Genomic DNA, 18384 nt, shown 5'->3' with positions numbered 1-18384 from the left:
TACAAAACAGGACTTCGCTTTCCTGAACTCTTAGCCAGGCAAGATGTTGTGAAGAAAGGAGGGAGAAGACAAAGTAATGTGTGCCCCCTCCCTCCAAGAAAAATAGGGCTACCTTTGAAATGGGGAAAATCCCCTGCCACCATCCCCTCCGGAAGGACTGGGCCATAGCTTCCCATTCCAAATCCCAGGCAGCATGGCTTACTACCCCATGAGGACTAGCAACTCAAGGAATGGAGCAAATCCCAGTAACACCATTTGAGGAGCTGCTAATACGGAGAGGAATTGAATTGAATGGACTTCCTTGAGATGCCTGTCCTTCTCCGTCCATTAACTCCCAGAGAAGGAGCATGGATGCTTTGGGGAAGGAAGGAAAGAAGGAAGGAAGGAAGGAAGGAAGGAAGGAAGGAGAGGGAGGGAGGCAGAGAAGGTTAAATGAAATAAGGAGAAGGAATGAGGGGAAGTAAGTTGCAATAGGAAGGAAGGGAAGGAAGGGAAGGAAGGAAGGAAGGAAGGAAGGAAGGGAAGGGAAGGAAGGAAGGGAAGGAAGGAAGGAAGGAAGGAAGGAAGGAAGGAAGGAAGGAAGGAAGGAAGGAAGGAAGGAAGGGTTAAATGAAATAAGGAGAAGGAATGAGGGAAGTAAGTTGAAATAGGAAGGAAGGGAAGGGAAGGGAGGGAAGGGAGGGTTAAATGAAATAAGGAGAAGGAATGAGGGGAAGTAAGTTGAAATAGGAAGGAAGGGAAGGAAAGGAAGGAAGGGTTAAATGAAATAAGGAGAAGGAATGAGGGAAGTAAGTTGAAATAGGAAGGAAGGAAGGGAAGGGAAGGGAAGGAAGGGAGGGAGGGAGGGAGGGAGGGAGGAAGGAAGGAAGGAAGGAAGGAAGGAAGGAAGGAAGGAAGGAAGGGTTAAATGAAATAAGGAGAAGGAATGAGGGGAAGTAAGTTGAAATAGAAAGGAAGGGAAGGGAAGGGAAGGGAGGGAAGGAAGGAAGGGAAGGAAGGAAGGAAGGAAGGAAGGAAGGAAGGAAGGAAGGAAGGAAGGAAGGAAGGAAGGAAGGAAGGGTTAAATGAAATAAGAAGGAATGAAGGGAAGTAAGTTGCAATGGGGAGGGAGGGGGGGAGGGATTTAAACTTCGCGGGATCACCTTTCCCGAACATCTAGAGGTTCGCAGGAGGGAAAGATGCTGACCCTCCAGAGAGGCGCCCCTTTGAATCCTGCCCAGCCATCCTGGGGAGGCTCCTGAACGGCAGGAGAGGCTCCGACGGCTTGTCCCCGCACGGCTGCCGTAGTCAGAGCAAGCGCCTGCCCGAAGGAGCTCAGGGGCGGCGCTGCAATGTAACGGACGGAGGAAGCGCTCGGAGACAATGTAACCGACTTCCGAGTCTTTGCTCTGGCTCCGGAGGTTGCTTCCGACCAGGAGCATGGAGAGAGTGGGAAGCTCCGGTAAGAGGAAGGGGTTTAGCGGAAGAGAAGGTGGGCCAGGGGCAGCAGCCGATCTTTAGCTCGGCAATCGGGAGATTTGGGGATCGAGGCTCCTCTCTGCCCGGTTTGGGGTGCATTCTCACGAACTATGCAGCCCCTGTACTTAGCTGATGGCTCCCTAAATGAGGTGGCTTCCATTCATTCAGAATCAGAATCAGAATCGAGCTGGAAGGGACCTTGGAGGTCTTCTAGTCCAACCCCTGCTTAAGAAGGAGACCCTATACCATTTCAGCCAAATGGTTGTCCAATCTCTTCTTGAAAACCTCCATTGATGGAGCACCAACAACTTCTGGTGGCAAGGCATTCCACTGGTTAATTGCCTTCACTGTTAAGAAGTTTCTCCTTAATTCCAGGTTGCTTCTCTCCTTGATTAATTTCCATCCATTGTTTCTTCTCCTGCCTTCTGGGGCTTTGGAAAATAAGCCGACCCCTCTCTTCTTTGTGGCAGCCCCTCAAATACTCACATTCAGTGTTTCCCAACCTTGGCAACTTGCAAACATCTGGACTTCAACATCCAGAATTCCCCAATTTTAAAACAGTACATTGGCATCGACAAATATATATGTCATATAAATCCTATTATATCCATTTTTCTTTGCATACATCAACCCATATCTATTGCATCTTATCTATATTTGTTGCTATCTTATATAGGTTATATACATTATATTCTATATGTCTATCATATTGCTCTCTTAAGGTCTCTTAAATCGGTTATATTACTCTAATCTTCTTCCTTTTATATCTATTCCCTAACCATTCATACAGTTTATGCCGTATTGCATAATATTCGGAGTTTTGAAATCATTTTCAAGTGGCCAAAGTTGATAAACACAGATTCATTAACGGCTTCATCCTTCATCCTTTCCCAAACTGGTGCCTTTCTAAGAGAGTTGGATTATATGTCCCATCATCCACAGCCACAGCCAATTTTTAAACTCTGCTAGGAGCAAAACGATAGTGATATAACCAAACATGCAATTTATGGCTTGGTTTATCCTGAAAGCTAAACCGAACAGGTTTGGGAAAAAAAACAAAAAACATGGAGGTAATTTTCATCTCTCTTCTTCTTTCCTCCCCTAATGAGGAGTTTCCAAATGGGACATCCGAAACAAAATTTGGGATTATATGGAAGCCAATAACCTGGCTGATTTTCCAAGACCAGTTCACCATCGGATTCCCAATTTCAAGGTATTTCTTTCCTCCCCCTCTGTATCCACAAGAACAGGGTCTCCAACCTTAGCAACTTTAAGACATGTGGACTTCAACTCCCAGAATTCCTCAGCCAGCTTTGCTGGCTGAAATTCTGGGAGTTGAAGTCCACAAGTCTTAAAGTTGCCAAGGTTGGAGACCACTGCACAAGAACATTTAAGGATGCATATTCAATAATATATTCAAAGGCATAAAGTTAAATTCCAGAATACTCTTTTAGCTATCATAATCAAGAAGTAGAGAATACTTCTATTTAATTAGAGGACCCAAATGCTAGCAGTCCAAAAGTTCTCATTAAATTCTCAAAGCTGCCCAAACTCTAGTTTTTAATCTCCCACTAGAGGGAAATTACTAAAATCATGGGTGGAGCCCATGGTAACAATGAATAGATTTTCATATTAATCGATTCAAGCAATTCAGCATTGTTACATTTAAATGGGCATTCTGGTAAACCCTGTGTGGTCATTGTGTCCCTTACACAAACACAAACACAAACACAATTTTTATTTAAAAAAATTGTCATAAAGTAAAAGACAAATCTAAATAAAAGTTTAGTTTACTTTCTTGTCATTGCACTTCGTACAACGAAATCAAACACCATCTTCAGTGCACATCATGACCATGAAAATAAACACAAACACACATCCTTCATACTCCACACATTGAATTGAAAACCCTGACACTGGACTAACCCTGCACTATACAGTAGAATTCAACAGAGCTACTACCCTGGGATAGAAGCTGTTTTTCAGCCTATTTGTCCTATTTGAAGGGGGGGGAGAGCCATTTCTCCACCCCCTGCCACTGACACTCCACACACACACACACACACACACACACACACACCACTGATGCCACCCACCAACACAGGCAGGACTGGGACAAGCTGTGGACCATGAAATGCCCAGGCTCAATCTAAAGCAATGTTTCTCAACTTTGACAACTTGAAGAGGCATAGCAATAGCACTTAGACTTATATACCACTTCCCAGTGCTTCCCAGCCCCCTCTAAGCAGTTTACTCTGTCCCCCGACAATCTGGGTCCTCATTTTACCCACCTCGGAAGGATGAAAGGCTGAGTCAACCTTGAGCCGGTCAGGATCGAACTGCTGGCAGTGGGCAGAATTATCCTTCAGTACTGCATTCTAACCACTGGGAGGGAGGGAGGGAGGGAGGGAGGGAGGGAGGGAGGAAGGAAGGAAGGAAGGAAGGAAGGAAGGAAGGAAGGAAGGAAGGAAGGAAGGAAGGAAGGGCAATAGCAATAGCCCTTAGACTTATAAACCGCTTCACAGAGCTTCCCAGCCCTCTCTAAGCAGTTTACAGAGTCAGCTTCTTTCCCCCAACAATCTGGGTCCCCGTTTTACCAACCTCAGAAGCATGAAAGGCTGAGTCAACCATGAACCAGTCAGGATTGAACTCCTGGCCGTGAGCAGTGAGTTAGTCTGCAGTGCTGCATTCTAACCACTGCGCCACCACGGTTCTTTTTCTGGCTGGGGAATTCTGGGAGTTGAAGTCCACGCTTGTTCAAGTTTTCAAGGCTGAGAAACAATAGCCTAGACCAGAAGTCTCCAAACTTGGCCATTTTAAGACTTGTGGACTTCAACTCCCACAATAGCTGGCTGGAGAATTATGGGAGTTGAAGTCCACAAGTCTTAAAGTTGCCAAGTTTGGGGACCCCTGGCCTAGAGAGATAACTAGGAAGAAGACAGTGTCCATAGCTGCATGGATCCCTCACTGATGTGAGCTGCCTTACCCAACAGGGAGCTTCTCTTGCCTCGGTGCAAATTCGAGATTTGGGGGAATTCCAGAGTGCCAGGACAGTCAAAGCCAACCCCGACTCTCCCCAGAAGGACATCCACTTTTTAACCCTGGAAGTGAGTTGGTCATGTTTTCCCTTGCAGGGGTCTTTCCAAGCGGGTGTGTCCATCAAAAGCTGGGATGGGTTTGGTCAAGCCAGGGAGGTGAAGGTGGACCCAGACAAACCTCTGGAGGGGATCCGTCTGTCCATGCTCCAGGTAAACAAGTTTTCATTGCTCAACGAAACCAGACCAGAGTCTGGTCTGGTCTCCTCTCAAAGCCATCCCTCTAATCTAGGGGTCTTCAAACTTGACAGCTTTAAGACTTGTGGACTTCAACTCCCAGATTTCCTCCTCCAGTCATGTTAGCTCAGGAATTCTGGGAGTTGAAGTCCACAATTCTTGAACTTGCCAAGTTTGAAGACCATATAACTCTCTACCTCTCTACATCTATCTATCTATCTGTCTGTCTGTCTGTCTGTCTGTCTGTCTGTCTGTGTCTGTCTGTCTATCTATCTATCTATCTATCTATCTATCTATCTATCTATCTATCTATCTATCTATCTATCTATCCTATCTCTCTCTGTGTGTCTCTATTCTCTCTCTTTCTCTATCTATTCAAGGGGTCTTCAAACTTGACAGCTTTAAGACTTGTGGACTTCCTCCTCCAGTCATGTTAGCTCAGGAATTCTGGGAGTCCACAAGTCTTAAACTTGCCAAGTTTGAAGACCCTTGCTCTAGTCATTCCAAACATGTAGTCTGCTTAGTCACAGTAACCATTACCTCCAATGAGTTTTCTCCTTTTGCGTAACTTTCTTTTGTTCCGTTCTTGTGGTCTTCAAAATTGTCCTCCCCATCTCATTTAATGTCTTCCATAAGTCCATTATGAATGGTGTGAGGAAATGCTTCCTTTTTACTGGTTTTATCATTCCCCTGCTTTTTTTTTTTTTTAATCTTAAGTGGGGGAGAGTTAGTCAGGGTTGAACTGAAGGGTGCTGGGTGTCCTCCTTGCTTGGTTGTTTTCTTGCAGACATTTTCATGACCCAACTAGGGAACACCATCAGTGCTAGAAGGGAGCAGGGTGTGAGGAAAGGAGGAGGAGGAGGAGGAGGAGGAAGAGGAGGAGGAGGAGGACAACTGTGGGGTTTTTAGCGCTCTCTGAACTTGGTTGCTTTCTTGCAGATGTTTCATTACCTAACTAGGCATCATCATCAGATAATATCACTAATGATATGATCTAGTTGGGTAACGAAACATCTGTAAGAAAGCAAGAAAACAATCAAGTTCAGAAAACACCCCGTAGTTATAATTGGACGACGGATCCATTGACTTATTTCCTTTTCTTGCAGGCCAGGAAAACCCTCCTGGTGCCCACCCCACGTTTGCGTGCTGGGCTGTTCAACAGAATTGTGCCTCCTCCCGGGGCCACTAAGGAAACACTAAGAAAATGTGCTACCTCCCAAGTAAGTATCAGAAACAAGTGAGGCAGGATTGCATAGCGTGCGTCTGATTTAGAAGGTCCTCTTTTATCCGTCTACTTCAACGCGGAACTCTGGTGCCCTCTTGTGTCGAAATGACAAATCAAGCATATTTATCGCAGCCTTTGATAAGCCTTTAGAATAAAACAGATAGTTTGACTGAATTCATCCTTGGGATAGGGGGGAAAAAAGATAGGACAATAAAATGACATACTTAATTAAAAGTTTTGCCCAGTCGTATAACTTGGCGAAGATATTTGGGCACCTGACATTGAGTATAGGGTTGGCATCCCTTAAAATATAATGGTGGTAACCTTTATGAGGATGACCCTCAAATTTAGAGATGTTTGAGATCGGAGCACATCTTGGAGCATCATTAAAGGACAATGTAGGAGGACATGAATGAGAGTTTCTACTTCCTTGGACCCAGAAGGGCACAGTCTAGAAATCCAGTGGTCCCATGAAACCTTCCCACTAGTAGAACTGATGGGAGGACATGAGAGCAGCTTCTGGAAAGGACCCATCTATGTTTGCTTAGGGTTAGATCATACTGATACCCTCAGGTAGAGGGCTGGCATTGAAATGGCAACTTAGATATATGTTCTGCCCTAGCCAAAAATCAGCCTAGAGCATCTTAGTTGCTAACAGATATTATCAAGTGATGTGAGGTCCAGGGATGGTTCCTACTTATTTGAATGAATGAATTTTTAGTGTCTGTGTAGAGCAAGGGTGTCCAACCTTAGCAGTGTTAAGACCTGTGGACTTCTACTCCCAGAATTCCCCAGCCAGCAGGGGATTCTGGGAGTAGAAGTCTACAAGTCTTAATGTTGCTAAGGTTGGACGCCCCTGATGTAGACGTAGAAAAGGGAGAATTCAGAAGTATTTTCCTTCTCCTGTCTGTTCTTTGTTCTCTCTTATTTTCCTTCTCCTGATTATCATGTCTGTTCTTTGTTCTCTCTCTCTCTCTCTCTCTCTCTCTCTTAGGGTGTCAGAGATTATAGTGTCCCTGTAGGACTAGATGCAAAAGTCCATGTGGACCTGGTTGTGGTGGGATCCGTGGCTGTCTCTGAGAAAGGTTAGTGGCTCTCAAACCTGGGAACATCAGGGGCTTCTCATTCCACGCAGCCTTCATTTCTTCAACTTGCTAACATTTGAGAGTCCTTTGTTTTTTGCTAACACATTTGAGATTCCTTTGGCCTCTCCCAGCAAAATGATAGGCTACCCGATCCTTGGAGGACAATTTCAGAGGGGATTTGATGAGCTATTGTTCTGACTCAGCTCCCCATACATGACAAACCCTCTGACGTGAGCTCAAAAGTTTCTCTCCCAGGTTGATAAGTCTGCCCAGCAGGAAGATGAATAGTTTTCTGTCACATCTATTCATCTCCGCCCCCTGCCTTTTATCCCCAGAGCTAGGGTGGGCCTTTGCTAGCAGCATTGGCTCTTTCCGTCCCAAGGACCGGCCCATAGATTTCCACTGCTCTCCTCTCTTCTGCCTTCTGTGCATCTGTGCATCTGTGCATTAGGCACTGGACCCAGCTGTTCCTCCTCTTCCTCATCAGCCACCTCCTGTTCTACCCCAGGCTTTGTCAAACATAATTAAACACAAACTTGTTTTAAAAGCAAAACCTATTTTATTGCAACGCTGGGAATTGCTTTCATTCCTAGCCAGAACTAACCTTAAACAGTTCCCCAAGATAAGCACACGCCTTTCAGTGCTGTGGAATGCTGCCAAAAAAACAGAAGTATCCAATTAATTATAACAGAAACCAACCGAAGTAGCAGAAAAAATCAACCAGTGTACACGGAGCTTCAAGGAGGACTCGGAATCTATCAAACTACTTTGCTTCCTGCAAAGATTTCGTCATTGAGGTCTGACTTTTATCCCTTGTGGGAGGGGCAATCACCTCCCAGCCTTACTCCCGAGTCTCCCCTTTAGTTTCAGCTGCTCTCGCCTTCTGGCAGCTCTGCGCACACACGCACTGGGAACAGGCTCCCCTGGGTCCTCTGCCTCGCTGCTGCCAGACTCCAAAGGCAGCACCCCACTCCCAGATGGTCCTGGCCCCATCCCTGCATTGGATGCAGGACCCTCATCTGAGTCCTCTCCAGGCTCCCAGGCTGGTCCCCTTTCTTCCTCACTGTCCGACTCCACTGCCATCTGTACCGGATGCCGGCAAACCACAACATCTGACTTCTCTGCAGCCATGGGACAGGCACTGGACGCAGCTGTTCCTCTTCTTCCTCCTCAGCCACCTCCAGACCTGGGGGCTGTTGACTCTCCATCTGAGGGCTGATGGATAGCCCAGAGGCTCTGTCTGTCTCTCTCTCTCTCTCTCTCTCTCCCCCCTCACAGCTCCATTCCCTCTTCCCCCTCAGACCCCACCCCCAGGTTGTCTTCATGCTGACCCTTACTCCCACGCCTCCTCCTCCTGATTCAGCTGCTGGAGGGGCCACAACAGATACTTGCATATCGAGAGGACTTCAAACCAGCTTGGGGAAAAGGGAAGAGAAGGCCCAGCTGTAACTCGGTGTTTGAGTTCCTGTTTTTGACAGGTGCTCCTTTTTCCCACTGTAGGCTGGCGGATCGGGAAAGGAGAAGGCTTCGCGGACATGGAATATGCCATGATGGCTTCCATGGGAGCAGTAGGGCAGAAGACAACGGTCATCACAGCAGTCCATGATTGTCAGGTAATGGTTACGGCAAGGGAGCTAAAAAGCCTTTGGGAGGAAGGAGGGAGATTTAAGGCCAAGTTTCCCTAACTCAGAAACTTGGTTGGGTGGGTTTCGATGGTCGAATTCTGGGAGTTGACGTCTTCCCTCCTTAAAGCTGGCAAGATTAAGTAACGCTGGGTCAACTCTGGAGCTGGACTGTCCAGGGCCAATCTTGGAGGCTTCAGTGCAGAAGTGGTATTCAGCCGGTTCTGACCAGTTCTGGAGACCCGGTAGCGGAAATGTTGACTAGTTCAGAGAATCAGCAAATCCCACCTCTGACTGGCCCCCACCAACCCCATCTTTTCTCTGCCTCCCATTGAGTCCCAGTTGATTGGCTGGGTCTTCTTTGGTTGCCCTGCACAGGATAACAGAGCTGGAAAGCAGGTTAGTGGGGTGGGGAGGGAAGGGGGATTTTATAGTAACCTTCCCCTGCCACACCCACCAAGCCATCAAGCCCACAGAACCGGTAGTAAAAAAAAAAAAATTGAATCCCACCACTGCTTCAGTGTTGTCACAATTGTGCTGAGGGATAGGGACGGTGGGGATAGAGATAGCTGGGGGTTTCATAGGCAAAGCAAAATAGTTCCTCCTGAGAATCAAGGACATTTCCCACAAGCAGATGGAAAGAGGAGTGAAGTTTCCGGGCAACTGGATTGGACCATGTGACTGATTGTTTGGGAAAGGGGGAGGGGAAACATTACTTTTAATTAGGTAAAAACCACGGGAATATTCAGAGTCGGTTTTCACCAGCCTGTGCCAATATGACGTGTCCAATAAACCTGTTCTTTGAGGAACCTACTTGCCTCGGAGTTCTGCTTGCTAGGGGTGTATTACTTGGGACCCTGACACACTTGATTTAAGATCAGTGTTTCTCATTAAAAGATGAGCTCACTTTCATCAGTGACGGAGACAGCCCTCTTCTCAATGGTTTCCAGAATACCACCCACACACTAATTTTATGTAATCTAAATGTCAACTCATAAAATACTTCTGTGGTCTTTTTAGAGTTGCCAACAGAAAGGGAGGGGGAGCAATGCAGCCCCTTGCAAACCGAAACTGCATTCCATAATTGTTTTCAAAGATAGTTTCTAGGTGACTGAAATTTCTGTCATGCAAAATTCTAACTGGAGAACATGATTGATAACTCTTGGCTATGGATGTGTCCCATTGGAGAATATGAATTAGGATACACCCAGGCAATGCCAGACAATTTAATTCCCAATAAATCCTTTTTGAGTTTTGGAAGTTTGGCTCGAGTCTCATGATTTAAATGGGGGTAACTGCCAGAATCCCGACAGCAAAGAGTAATTTGAGGTCACGATTTCGATACTATACCAGCTGCACTAGCTCTAGTAAAGGACTGGTGCTCATTTAAGTAGAACATCCAACACAATGTGTTTCAGAAGGTCCCATGTTCTTTGCTTGCCATGCTAGAGAACTTTCTCTTAATTAAGGTAAATCATTCTGAGCAAGGTGGACACTAGTCCGGTTCTACCTTAGGCAGCTTCATCTCTGGTCCAAATTCCTGGGCCCAAGTCACGGTTCTGGTACTCGATCCTTAGCACCTCAAATCAACCTTCTTCAACTTGGACAGCTTCTCAGGTTGACCCATTGAAAATCAACTTCCAGAGTTTTGGAAATGGCCAGGTCTGGCTGGGAAACTCCAGAACTGAAGTTCGTATTTCTGGAGAGACTCCAGATGGTAGAAATTGGGGTGAGAGAAATGTTTAATTAAGTGGGGGAAAAGTCTTTTGAAGGTACTAAAGGACCCCCCTGTGTGATTATCCTACACTTTGACGTCTCTACTAGGTAGTGGATATTCCAGAAGAGCTTCTCGATGACCATGATCTAACTGTGGATTATATCCTTACCCCAACAAGGATCATCAAGACCGAATGCAAGAGGCCGAAACCTTGGGGAATCATGTGGCACAAAGTAGGTTTCCTCTGCAACTCTATGGCTGACTGGGGGATTCTGGGAGTTGAAGTCCAGACCTCTTAGAAGTTGCCAAGGTTGAGATAAGACCAACCTAGCTTAGATTTGTCTAGGTAACTGTCATCCCTTCTTTCCAATTTCTATGAAGGATGGCCTTGGCTACTATTGCACTCAACCGTGGACATTGCTGCCTCCCTTCCATCTCTTCCTGCCCCCCCCCTCTCTCACACACACACAGACACACACACACACCCCTCTGGTGTTGGAATTCAATCTCCATCATTTTTTTTTTCTTGGCCATTTTGGGCTCCCCGGCCTCTAATGACAAGAGAAATCTGGCCAAGGCTCCAGAGACACTTTCATCTCGGTGCCGATTTTGACACCCCAGCAGACAAGATTGGTCTCCAGCCGAGCCGCCCGCTTATCTGGCCGATCTCCACTTATCAGAGAAGGAGGAGATGAAAGCTTCGAGTCTGCCCCAAGACAAAAGATCTCCCTCCGCGGGCTCCCCCATCTGTTTCTTTGATTGACGGAGTTCCTTTTTGATCCCAGCATTGCCACCTCTCCGGTCAGAGACCAGGACAGGAGTCTCTGGGGACGTCCCACCCCACCCAGGCAGGGAAGACGGGGGGGGGGGGGGAGGGGGGGGAGGAAAAGGAAAACACAGGGACTTTGATTGTTGATGGCAAATGCTACCTGATGGGAGATCGGAAGACACCTCAATGGACGCAGCCCTGGGATGGTTCCATTTTTTTAAAAAAGGATCTTCCCTTCTTTATTTTTATTCCCCTGTGTAAGTTTTCAAAGCTGCAGAGAAATTTATTACCTTCTTCACATTCAGAATCTCCGGTTAGATTTCAGGATCAACGAGTCCGCTTGGGAGAAACGGACAGCTACAGTATGTAAATTTGATTGGGGTGGGGGGGGAGAGGCAGACAGAGATGATAGATAGATAGATAGATGATAGATAGATAGATAGATAGATAGATAGATAGATAGATAGATAGATAGATAGATAGAGAGAGAGAGAGAGAGAGAGAGAGAGAGGAGAGAGTAGACAGACAGAGATGATAGATAGATAGATAGATAGATAGATAGATAGATAGATAGATAGATAGATGATAGATAGATGGATGGATGGAGAGAGAGAGAGAAAGAGAGAGAGAGAGAGAGGAGAAGACAGACAGAGATGATAGATAGATAGATAGATAGATAGATAGATAGATAGATAGATAGATAGATAGATAGATAGATAGATGATAGACAGATAGATAGACAGATAGATAGACAGATAGATAGATAGATAGATAGATGATAGATGAGAGAGGAGAGAGAGAGGAGATAGATAGATAGATAGATAGATAGATAGATAGATAGATAGATAGATAGATAGATAGATAGATAGATAGATAGATAGATAGATAGATAGATAGATAGATAGAGATAGATAGATGATAGATGGATCGAAGGATAGATATATAGATAGATAGATAGATAGATAGATAGATAGATAGATAGATAGATAGATAGATAGATAGATAGATAGATAGATGGATAGATGGATGATAGATAGATAGATAGATAGATAGATAGATAGATAGATAGATAGATAGATAGATAGATAGATAGATATAGATAGATAGATAGATAGATAGAGAGAGAGAGAGAGAGGAGAGGGTAGACAGACATGATAGATAGATAGATAGATAGATAGATAGATAGATAGATAGATATGAGAGAGAGATAGGAGAGGGTAGACAGACAGAGATGATAGATAGATAGATAGATAGATAGATAGATAGATAGATAGATAGATAGATAGATAGATAGATGATAGGGAGATAGATAAATGGTGGGTGGATGGATGGATGGATGATAGGTAGACAGAAAGACACACATGCTGCTTCTTTCTATGCAAAGAGTTGTAAGGATGATGGGGTTTCAACAGTTGGTCAAGCTCAGAGTCTACACACACACAGAGAGAGAGAGAGACACACAATGCTTCCTGGCAGCATCTTGTTCTTCAGACTAATTGCTCTTACCTTAAGCATCTTCTGATACCCTCCTGATGCTCCTGGAAAAAAATCAGGCGGTCGATATAAGTGTTACTCCTGTAATTTGCTTCAATTACATTTCTATTCTTTTTAGATCAGCCAGGAAACTCTGAAGAAAATCCCAGTCCTCAAGATTCTTCATGGGAGAGAGAAACTGGAAGGCAAAGATGTTCTCCTCAAAGATGAACCGCCCGATACTTCGACCATGGGAAAGACCCCAAGAGGAGCCAATGAGAACTTTCCAGAAGGCAGTAGGCCGCAAGCGGAGGCCAGCTTGGCCCAACCAAGGAGAGAAGGAGAGGCTTTATCAGATGAACGAGGCCACCTCGGGGCTCCTGCCACTGTCTACGTGGGCAACATCTCCTCTGGGACCAGGGTGAGTGACTTAAAGGAGGCCCTCAAAATACACCATGTGACTCCATCACGGCTCTCCTGGCGAGGTGCACAACATCAAGCGTTCCTCAGCTACAGTGACCCATCCAAGGCTGAAGAGGCCATTACAGCCTTACAAGGCTTATCTCTCCAAGGGCATCCACTGAGGGTCGAATGGGCCAGGAACCAACAGGGAAAAATGGCACCGAGACCACGATAATGGAGAAGGACCTGCTGAAGGAGCTTTCCATTTGATGGTAAAATGGCAGCCATCCAAGGGGTTGACCCTTTGCTGAGGTGGCCTACTGGAGATGAGGATGGGATAACCTGGAGGGTTCGGTTATTTATCTGACAGCAATTATCTTGGCCTTTTGATGGTTTCCACACCAGATTTACAGATTAACAGAGTTGGAAGGGACCTTGTAGGTCATCTAGTCCAAACCCCTGCCCAAGCAGGAGACCTACACCATTTCTGACAAATAACAGTCCAATCCTTTCTTGAAAGCCTCCAGTGATGACACTCCCACAACTTCCGAAGGCAACTTCTCTTCCATGGGTTGATTGTTCTCACTGTCAGAAAGTTTCTCCTTATTTCCAGGTTGAATCTCTCCTTGTTCAGTTTCCATCCATTATTCTTTGTCTGGCCTACAGGTGCCTTGGAAAATAGGTTGACCCCTTTCTCTCTGTGGTAACCCTTCAAATATTAGGACATTGCTCTCCTGTCTTCCCTGGTCCTTCTCTTCCCTAGACTAGCCATGCCCAGTTCCTGCAACTGTTCTTCATATGTTTTAGTCTCCAGTCCCCAAATCATCCTGGTTGCTCTGCTCTGCCCTTTTTCTAGAGTCTCAACATCACAAAAACCATTCAGGTGAGGAGGTAAGGTAAAGCTGTAGAGTAGATGAATGCAACGTCTGTAATCTTCTGGATAGAGTTGAATCCCGATATCCTTCACAGGTGGAGAAGGATGTGCAGCAACATGTCAAGGGTTGTAATTGGCACATGTCCTCACACACACATCACAAAGCAACCCTGATTCCGTGTCTTGTTATCCATGGTCCTTAGAAGGCGAGAAGGCACCAGACCTGGGATTTGCATCAAGACCTGGAAATGTTAATACACTCTATTGGATTGCAGAAGAAAAAGGTCCTCTTTTAGCACAACTCTGAGTAATGCCTGTCATTGGTTGTGGTGGCACTTTCCACCTCGGATCCTTATTGTATAATCTATGGAAAGGCAAGTGCTACTGAGTTGATATTTATCAAGCCAAGAGTTCTTTGTTTGCTTAAAAAAATATTTGTAGCTCAGGGTTGAACTGTGGAATCCTTGATGCTCTCTGAGCTGGGTTGCTAACGTTTCATGACCAACTAGATACATCCTCATCCCCCTCTCCCTCCTCCTCCTCCTCCTCCTCTCTACCCACCCCATTCCTTTCTAGCACTGATGATGTTACCTAGCTAGGTCAAGAAACATCTGCAAGACAACAACCAAGCTCAGAGAGCACCAAGCACCCCACAAAAACAAGTTCTCCATATCTTTGTTCACCACAGAATTGTTTGGAAAATCAGAAGGAAGCGCAAATGTTTCAGAGGATTTGTTTTTTTCCTCCTGGTAAATATGAGCTTGTCCTTCTTCAGCCAGGTGACTAGGTAGGTCTCTAGTGTCCCAGTTTGCTCCCCGGAGGGCATCCAAGCTGGAGTGGGCTGTTGGATACTGCTCTCACGCCTCAAATCATGATTTTCTCTCCAAGGGATGGTTGAGAGAAAGCCTAAATTTAGAAAGTACTGACGAATGCTTAGGCAAAACAAAAGCAAAGCACTTTTCGTGTGTGCCTGTGTGTGTGTGTCTGTATGTGTGTGTGTGTGTGTTTCTTTGCTTTGTTGGAACAAAAAGTTGAATTTGGCTGTACTTCTTTCTCAACAGAAGTTCTTTCGCAGCTGATCTCAGGCAAGAAGTCAAAATAAGCAATGAAATGTTTCTTTACTTTAAAATCCGAGAGTTGGAAATCTTTTTCGTACCTCCAGGGTGTGCTACTAAGTGTATTTTAAGTATATTACTGTGCCTCGAGAGAGGTGGGCCTTTCAGAAAGCATTAAAATAAACCTTCCCAAGGTTGTAGAAAGTTACTGTTTAAAAAGAAAGAAAAAGAAAACTTGCAGACTGTACTACTCTATTCTTTCCTCTGCTGATTCCTTTCCTTTACTCCCCGAAAGAAAGACAGAGTTTGGTGCAAGGTTTTGAAAACCCATCAACACAGGAGGAGAAACAAGAGAAAAATATTCTTCCTTCCCTTTCTTAGATTATACCTGCCAGATAGAAGGAAGGAGGTGTCATTTGCAAAGAGGCTTATGAAGATTGCCAGGGGTTTGCAACAATGAAGTACTATAAAGACTTTTCTCCAGCCTTGAGTTTATGACCTTATGCCATGGTTTGTTAAGCATGGTTTATTACACAAGCTAAAAGTGCCTGCATTCACACAGCATCATGATTCGAGAGCTATGTAGCACAAACCACAGTTCTGAGTCTTATCAACACAGAAAACTAAAAAGCAAGGCAACCATGTTAGTGCATCTAACCTGAGTAAATGGTTTGACTACCCAACATTTTAAGAAATGGACTTGAACCAGACTGGATGAGGTGCTCAAAACAGATGGAGGAAAATCAATATAGATGGATGGATAGAGGGATGGATGGATGGATGGGAGGGAGGGAGGAAAAGGAAGGAAGAAGGGAGGGAAGGAAGACAAGAGGGAAGGAAAGAAGGAAGACAAGAGGGAAAGGAGGAAGGAGGATGAGGAAAGGGAAGGGAAAGAGAGGGAGGGAGGAAGAAAGGAAGGATCCTCTTTCAGAATGAATTTAGTTGTTAGAATCTCAAAAAGTGATTTGCTTTTCAGACTTCTGCCATTTTGGACCATTTTAAGAAAAGCAAAGTTTTCGTCTTAAAAAAGGAAACTACAATTCAGGCTATTGAACCATGGGGTTATTCTTTGCTACTGCATATAAACAGGGGATGAGAGTCCTATTGTACATAATAAACTGCTGGTTCCTTGCAAATCTCTGGGGAAGCATTATTAGATCCTGTCCATCCAGGTGTCGGGTGGCATTCCGAGCCTTAGATTCCCAGCCTGCCTTTCCACTGTCATGTTTCAAGAGCCAGGAGCTATTTTCAACATTTCCTTTTCCAAATGTGATTCTGAAGATGAAGTGTCCGGAAAGCAGTCCAGATCTTCCCTTAAACGGTTTTACTGGAATGATGTGGCTCAGAAACAGATCCAGCATCTGCTGTTCTGAAACTTCATATGACTCAACTAAAATAGTTTTTTTTTTCCCCTCCCTAAAAACTCAACTTTAGCAGAAACAAAACATTCCCATAAAACTGGACTGGAGCTTGCTTGCCATCAAGTCTACAATGTCCAGCAGGTGGCACACGGCACGCATGAAACATCACCCAACAGGCAAGCAGTTGCCACCAACCAGATGTGGTATCATTGATTAGCCTTCCCAGATGTGTTCCCACTAATCTTCCCTTTATTAGAGGTTACCTCTTTTTTGTTTGCAGTTGTTTTTTTCTTGACACCAAGTATTTAAGGGGAGAACATGTCCCCAGTGTAGAATCATCTGGAGAAGTTCTTGAAGGAAAAGTTGGATCACAGACATCCCCACTTTTGGGGGCAGAATATAGAAATAACAGAGTTGTAAGACCCCTTTTGGTGGTCTTTTAATCCAACCCTAGCTCAAGCAGAAGACCCTGTATCAGTTTTACTTCCTTATGGCCCTCATGCTCAACACCTCCAAGGTCACCTGGGCACGAGAAGACCAAATGGAGTAGGGCCAGTGGAAGCAGAATGGGGTTGATCCCTTGTTGAATCCATTTCTAGGGGAATATTTGGAGTCTCTTGCTAATGCTAAGACAATCTTTATGGTGTTAGCAGATACATTCACAGACTTATAAAATAGTCATGGTGTCAACCCTGAAGCTGACCCGACCAAGGCCATTTTGAAGCTTCAGTGTTGCCACACTGGAGCTGAGGGACAGGGAGGGGGGAATAGAGACAGTGGGAGGGGGGCTTGTAGTCGAAATAAAATACTTTCTCCTGGGTACCAAGGACATTCCCACAGGTGGCCGGAGAGAGGCGGAGCGACATTACCAAACAACCAGACAGCACCTTGATTGGACCATGTGACAGATTGTTTGGGGAAGGGGGAAAACCTTTTACTTTTAATTAGGTAAAAACCACGGGAATATTCAGAGTCAGTTTTCACCAGCCTGTGCCACTCTGATATGTCCAATAAACCAATTCTTTGAGGAACCTACTTGCCTTGAAGTTCTGTTTGTTATGGGTGTATTACTTGAAACTCTGACACATGGTTGAAGTTGGGTTGAAGGAAAAAAAAACACCCCAAAGCCAGCAATTTTGGGGGTGTTTGCAGATTCTTTGCAGAAGAACACAGTGGTTGCCTCTTTATGATGTTGCTTCAATAATAAATACTCTCTTGACACAGAGATACAGATTCTTGCTACCGCAGAAATAAAGCTGCAGGTCAGATGGGATTGTTGCCTTGTTTTTTTAGAAGTTGCAAAAGTGATTATATGAAATATTTCTTCACTGTTACTTTTGGCTTTCAGCAAAGGATCCCTTTGAGCAAAGGGATGAATCAGAGCGATGGAGTTAAAAATCAAGGGGGAAAGGCTTAGTGGCTGCAGCTCAGGAGCCATCAATTTTGATGGTTCATTGCAATCTCAGCGTTCGGAGGCCGTGTTCACAGAAAAAGAAAAACATCTCTGGGATTAAATTCTGTTTATACATTTCCTGCCACTGTGGACTTTTGGTGCTGTTGAACCTCTGCAGAAATGCACCAAAACACCATGGGATGAGAGCCAAAAGCAAAAGCAGTTTATGAAAAGCAATCCCTTAGAAGTGTTGTAAAGCCACTGGGGAATTTTATTGTCGTACTGTAGAGTTTAATCTGGATTTGGACTGCATGGATGCGTCTTTTCTTTTCCCATTTTGCCTTTCTTTGCTTTTTGTTAGCTTCTATGATGGCCAGATAGATTGAGCTAAATATCTATGGAGATTCTCAGTCCTCCACATCATGGTTGTCCCAAAGATGCTTTTTCAAGAGGCAGCTGGACATTCTGGTTTTTCTTTGAAGACGTTTCGCTTCTCATCCAAGAAGCTTCTTCGGCTCTGATTGAATTCTTCCCTTGCCCACCATCCAGTTAGAACCGAAGAAGCTTCTTGGGCGAGAAGCTAAACATCTTCAAAGAAAAAAACAATAAGTCCAGTTGCCTCTTGAGAAAAACTCCTATGTCCCAAATGATCACAATTGAGCCCAAAATTTATGTTGC

At 44.9% G+C, this 18384-nt stretch overlaps 1 protein-coding gene across 4 annotated transcripts; it reads left to right on the top strand.

The window, feature by feature from the left end:
- Nucleotides 1–1309: 1309 nt before the first annotated feature.
- On the top strand, nt 1310–15156 carry MTHFSD (methenyltetrahydrofolate synthetase domain containing). 4 transcript variants are annotated; one of them, XM_087971414.1, is made up of 8 exons: nt 1310–1441; nt 2571–2671; nt 4593–4706; nt 5837–5950; nt 6950–7040; nt 8541–8653; nt 10487–10612; nt 12761–15156. In XM_087971414.1, exons 1-8 carry the CDS (start codon nt 1420–1422, stop codon nt 13256–13258), a joined length of 1179 nt encoding a protein of 392 aa, XP_087827540.1. In that variant the 5' UTR covers nt 1310–1419; the 3' UTR covers nt 13259–15156. The 4 variants fall into 4 exon arrangements, with proteins under 4 accessions (XP_087827540.1, XP_087827541.1, XP_026539811.2 ...); XM_087971415.1 differs by lacking the exon at nt 4593–4706 and adding an exon at nt 4452–4565; XM_026684026.2 differs by having other exon boundaries at nt 2568–2671.
- Nucleotides 15157–18384: the final 3228 nt, after the last annotated feature.

Source organism: Notechis scutatus, chromosome 9, assembly GCF_049901735.1.
Source record: "Notechis scutatus isolate UNSWTSFEM ecotype Mainland chromosome 9, rNotScu1.2, whole genome shotgun sequence".
NCBI lineage: Eukaryota > Metazoa > Chordata > Lepidosauria > Squamata > Elapidae > Notechis > Notechis scutatus.
The sequence above is the reverse complement of the archived record's forward strand: the minus strand, read 5'-3'. Positions and strand labels throughout refer to the sequence as shown.

Coding starts and splice junctions, on each gene's coding strand:
- MTHFSD (XM_026684026.2), top strand. CDS start 1,420: ATGGAGAGAGTGGGAAGCTCCG. Junction 4,707..5,836: donor TCCGTCTGTCCATGCTCCAG/GTAAACAAGTTT, acceptor CTTTTCTTGCAG/GCCAGGAAAACCCTCCTGGT. Junction 8,654..10,486: donor CAGCAGTCCATGATTGTCAG/GTAATGGTTACG, acceptor CGTCTCTACTAG/GTAGTGGATATTCCAGAAGA.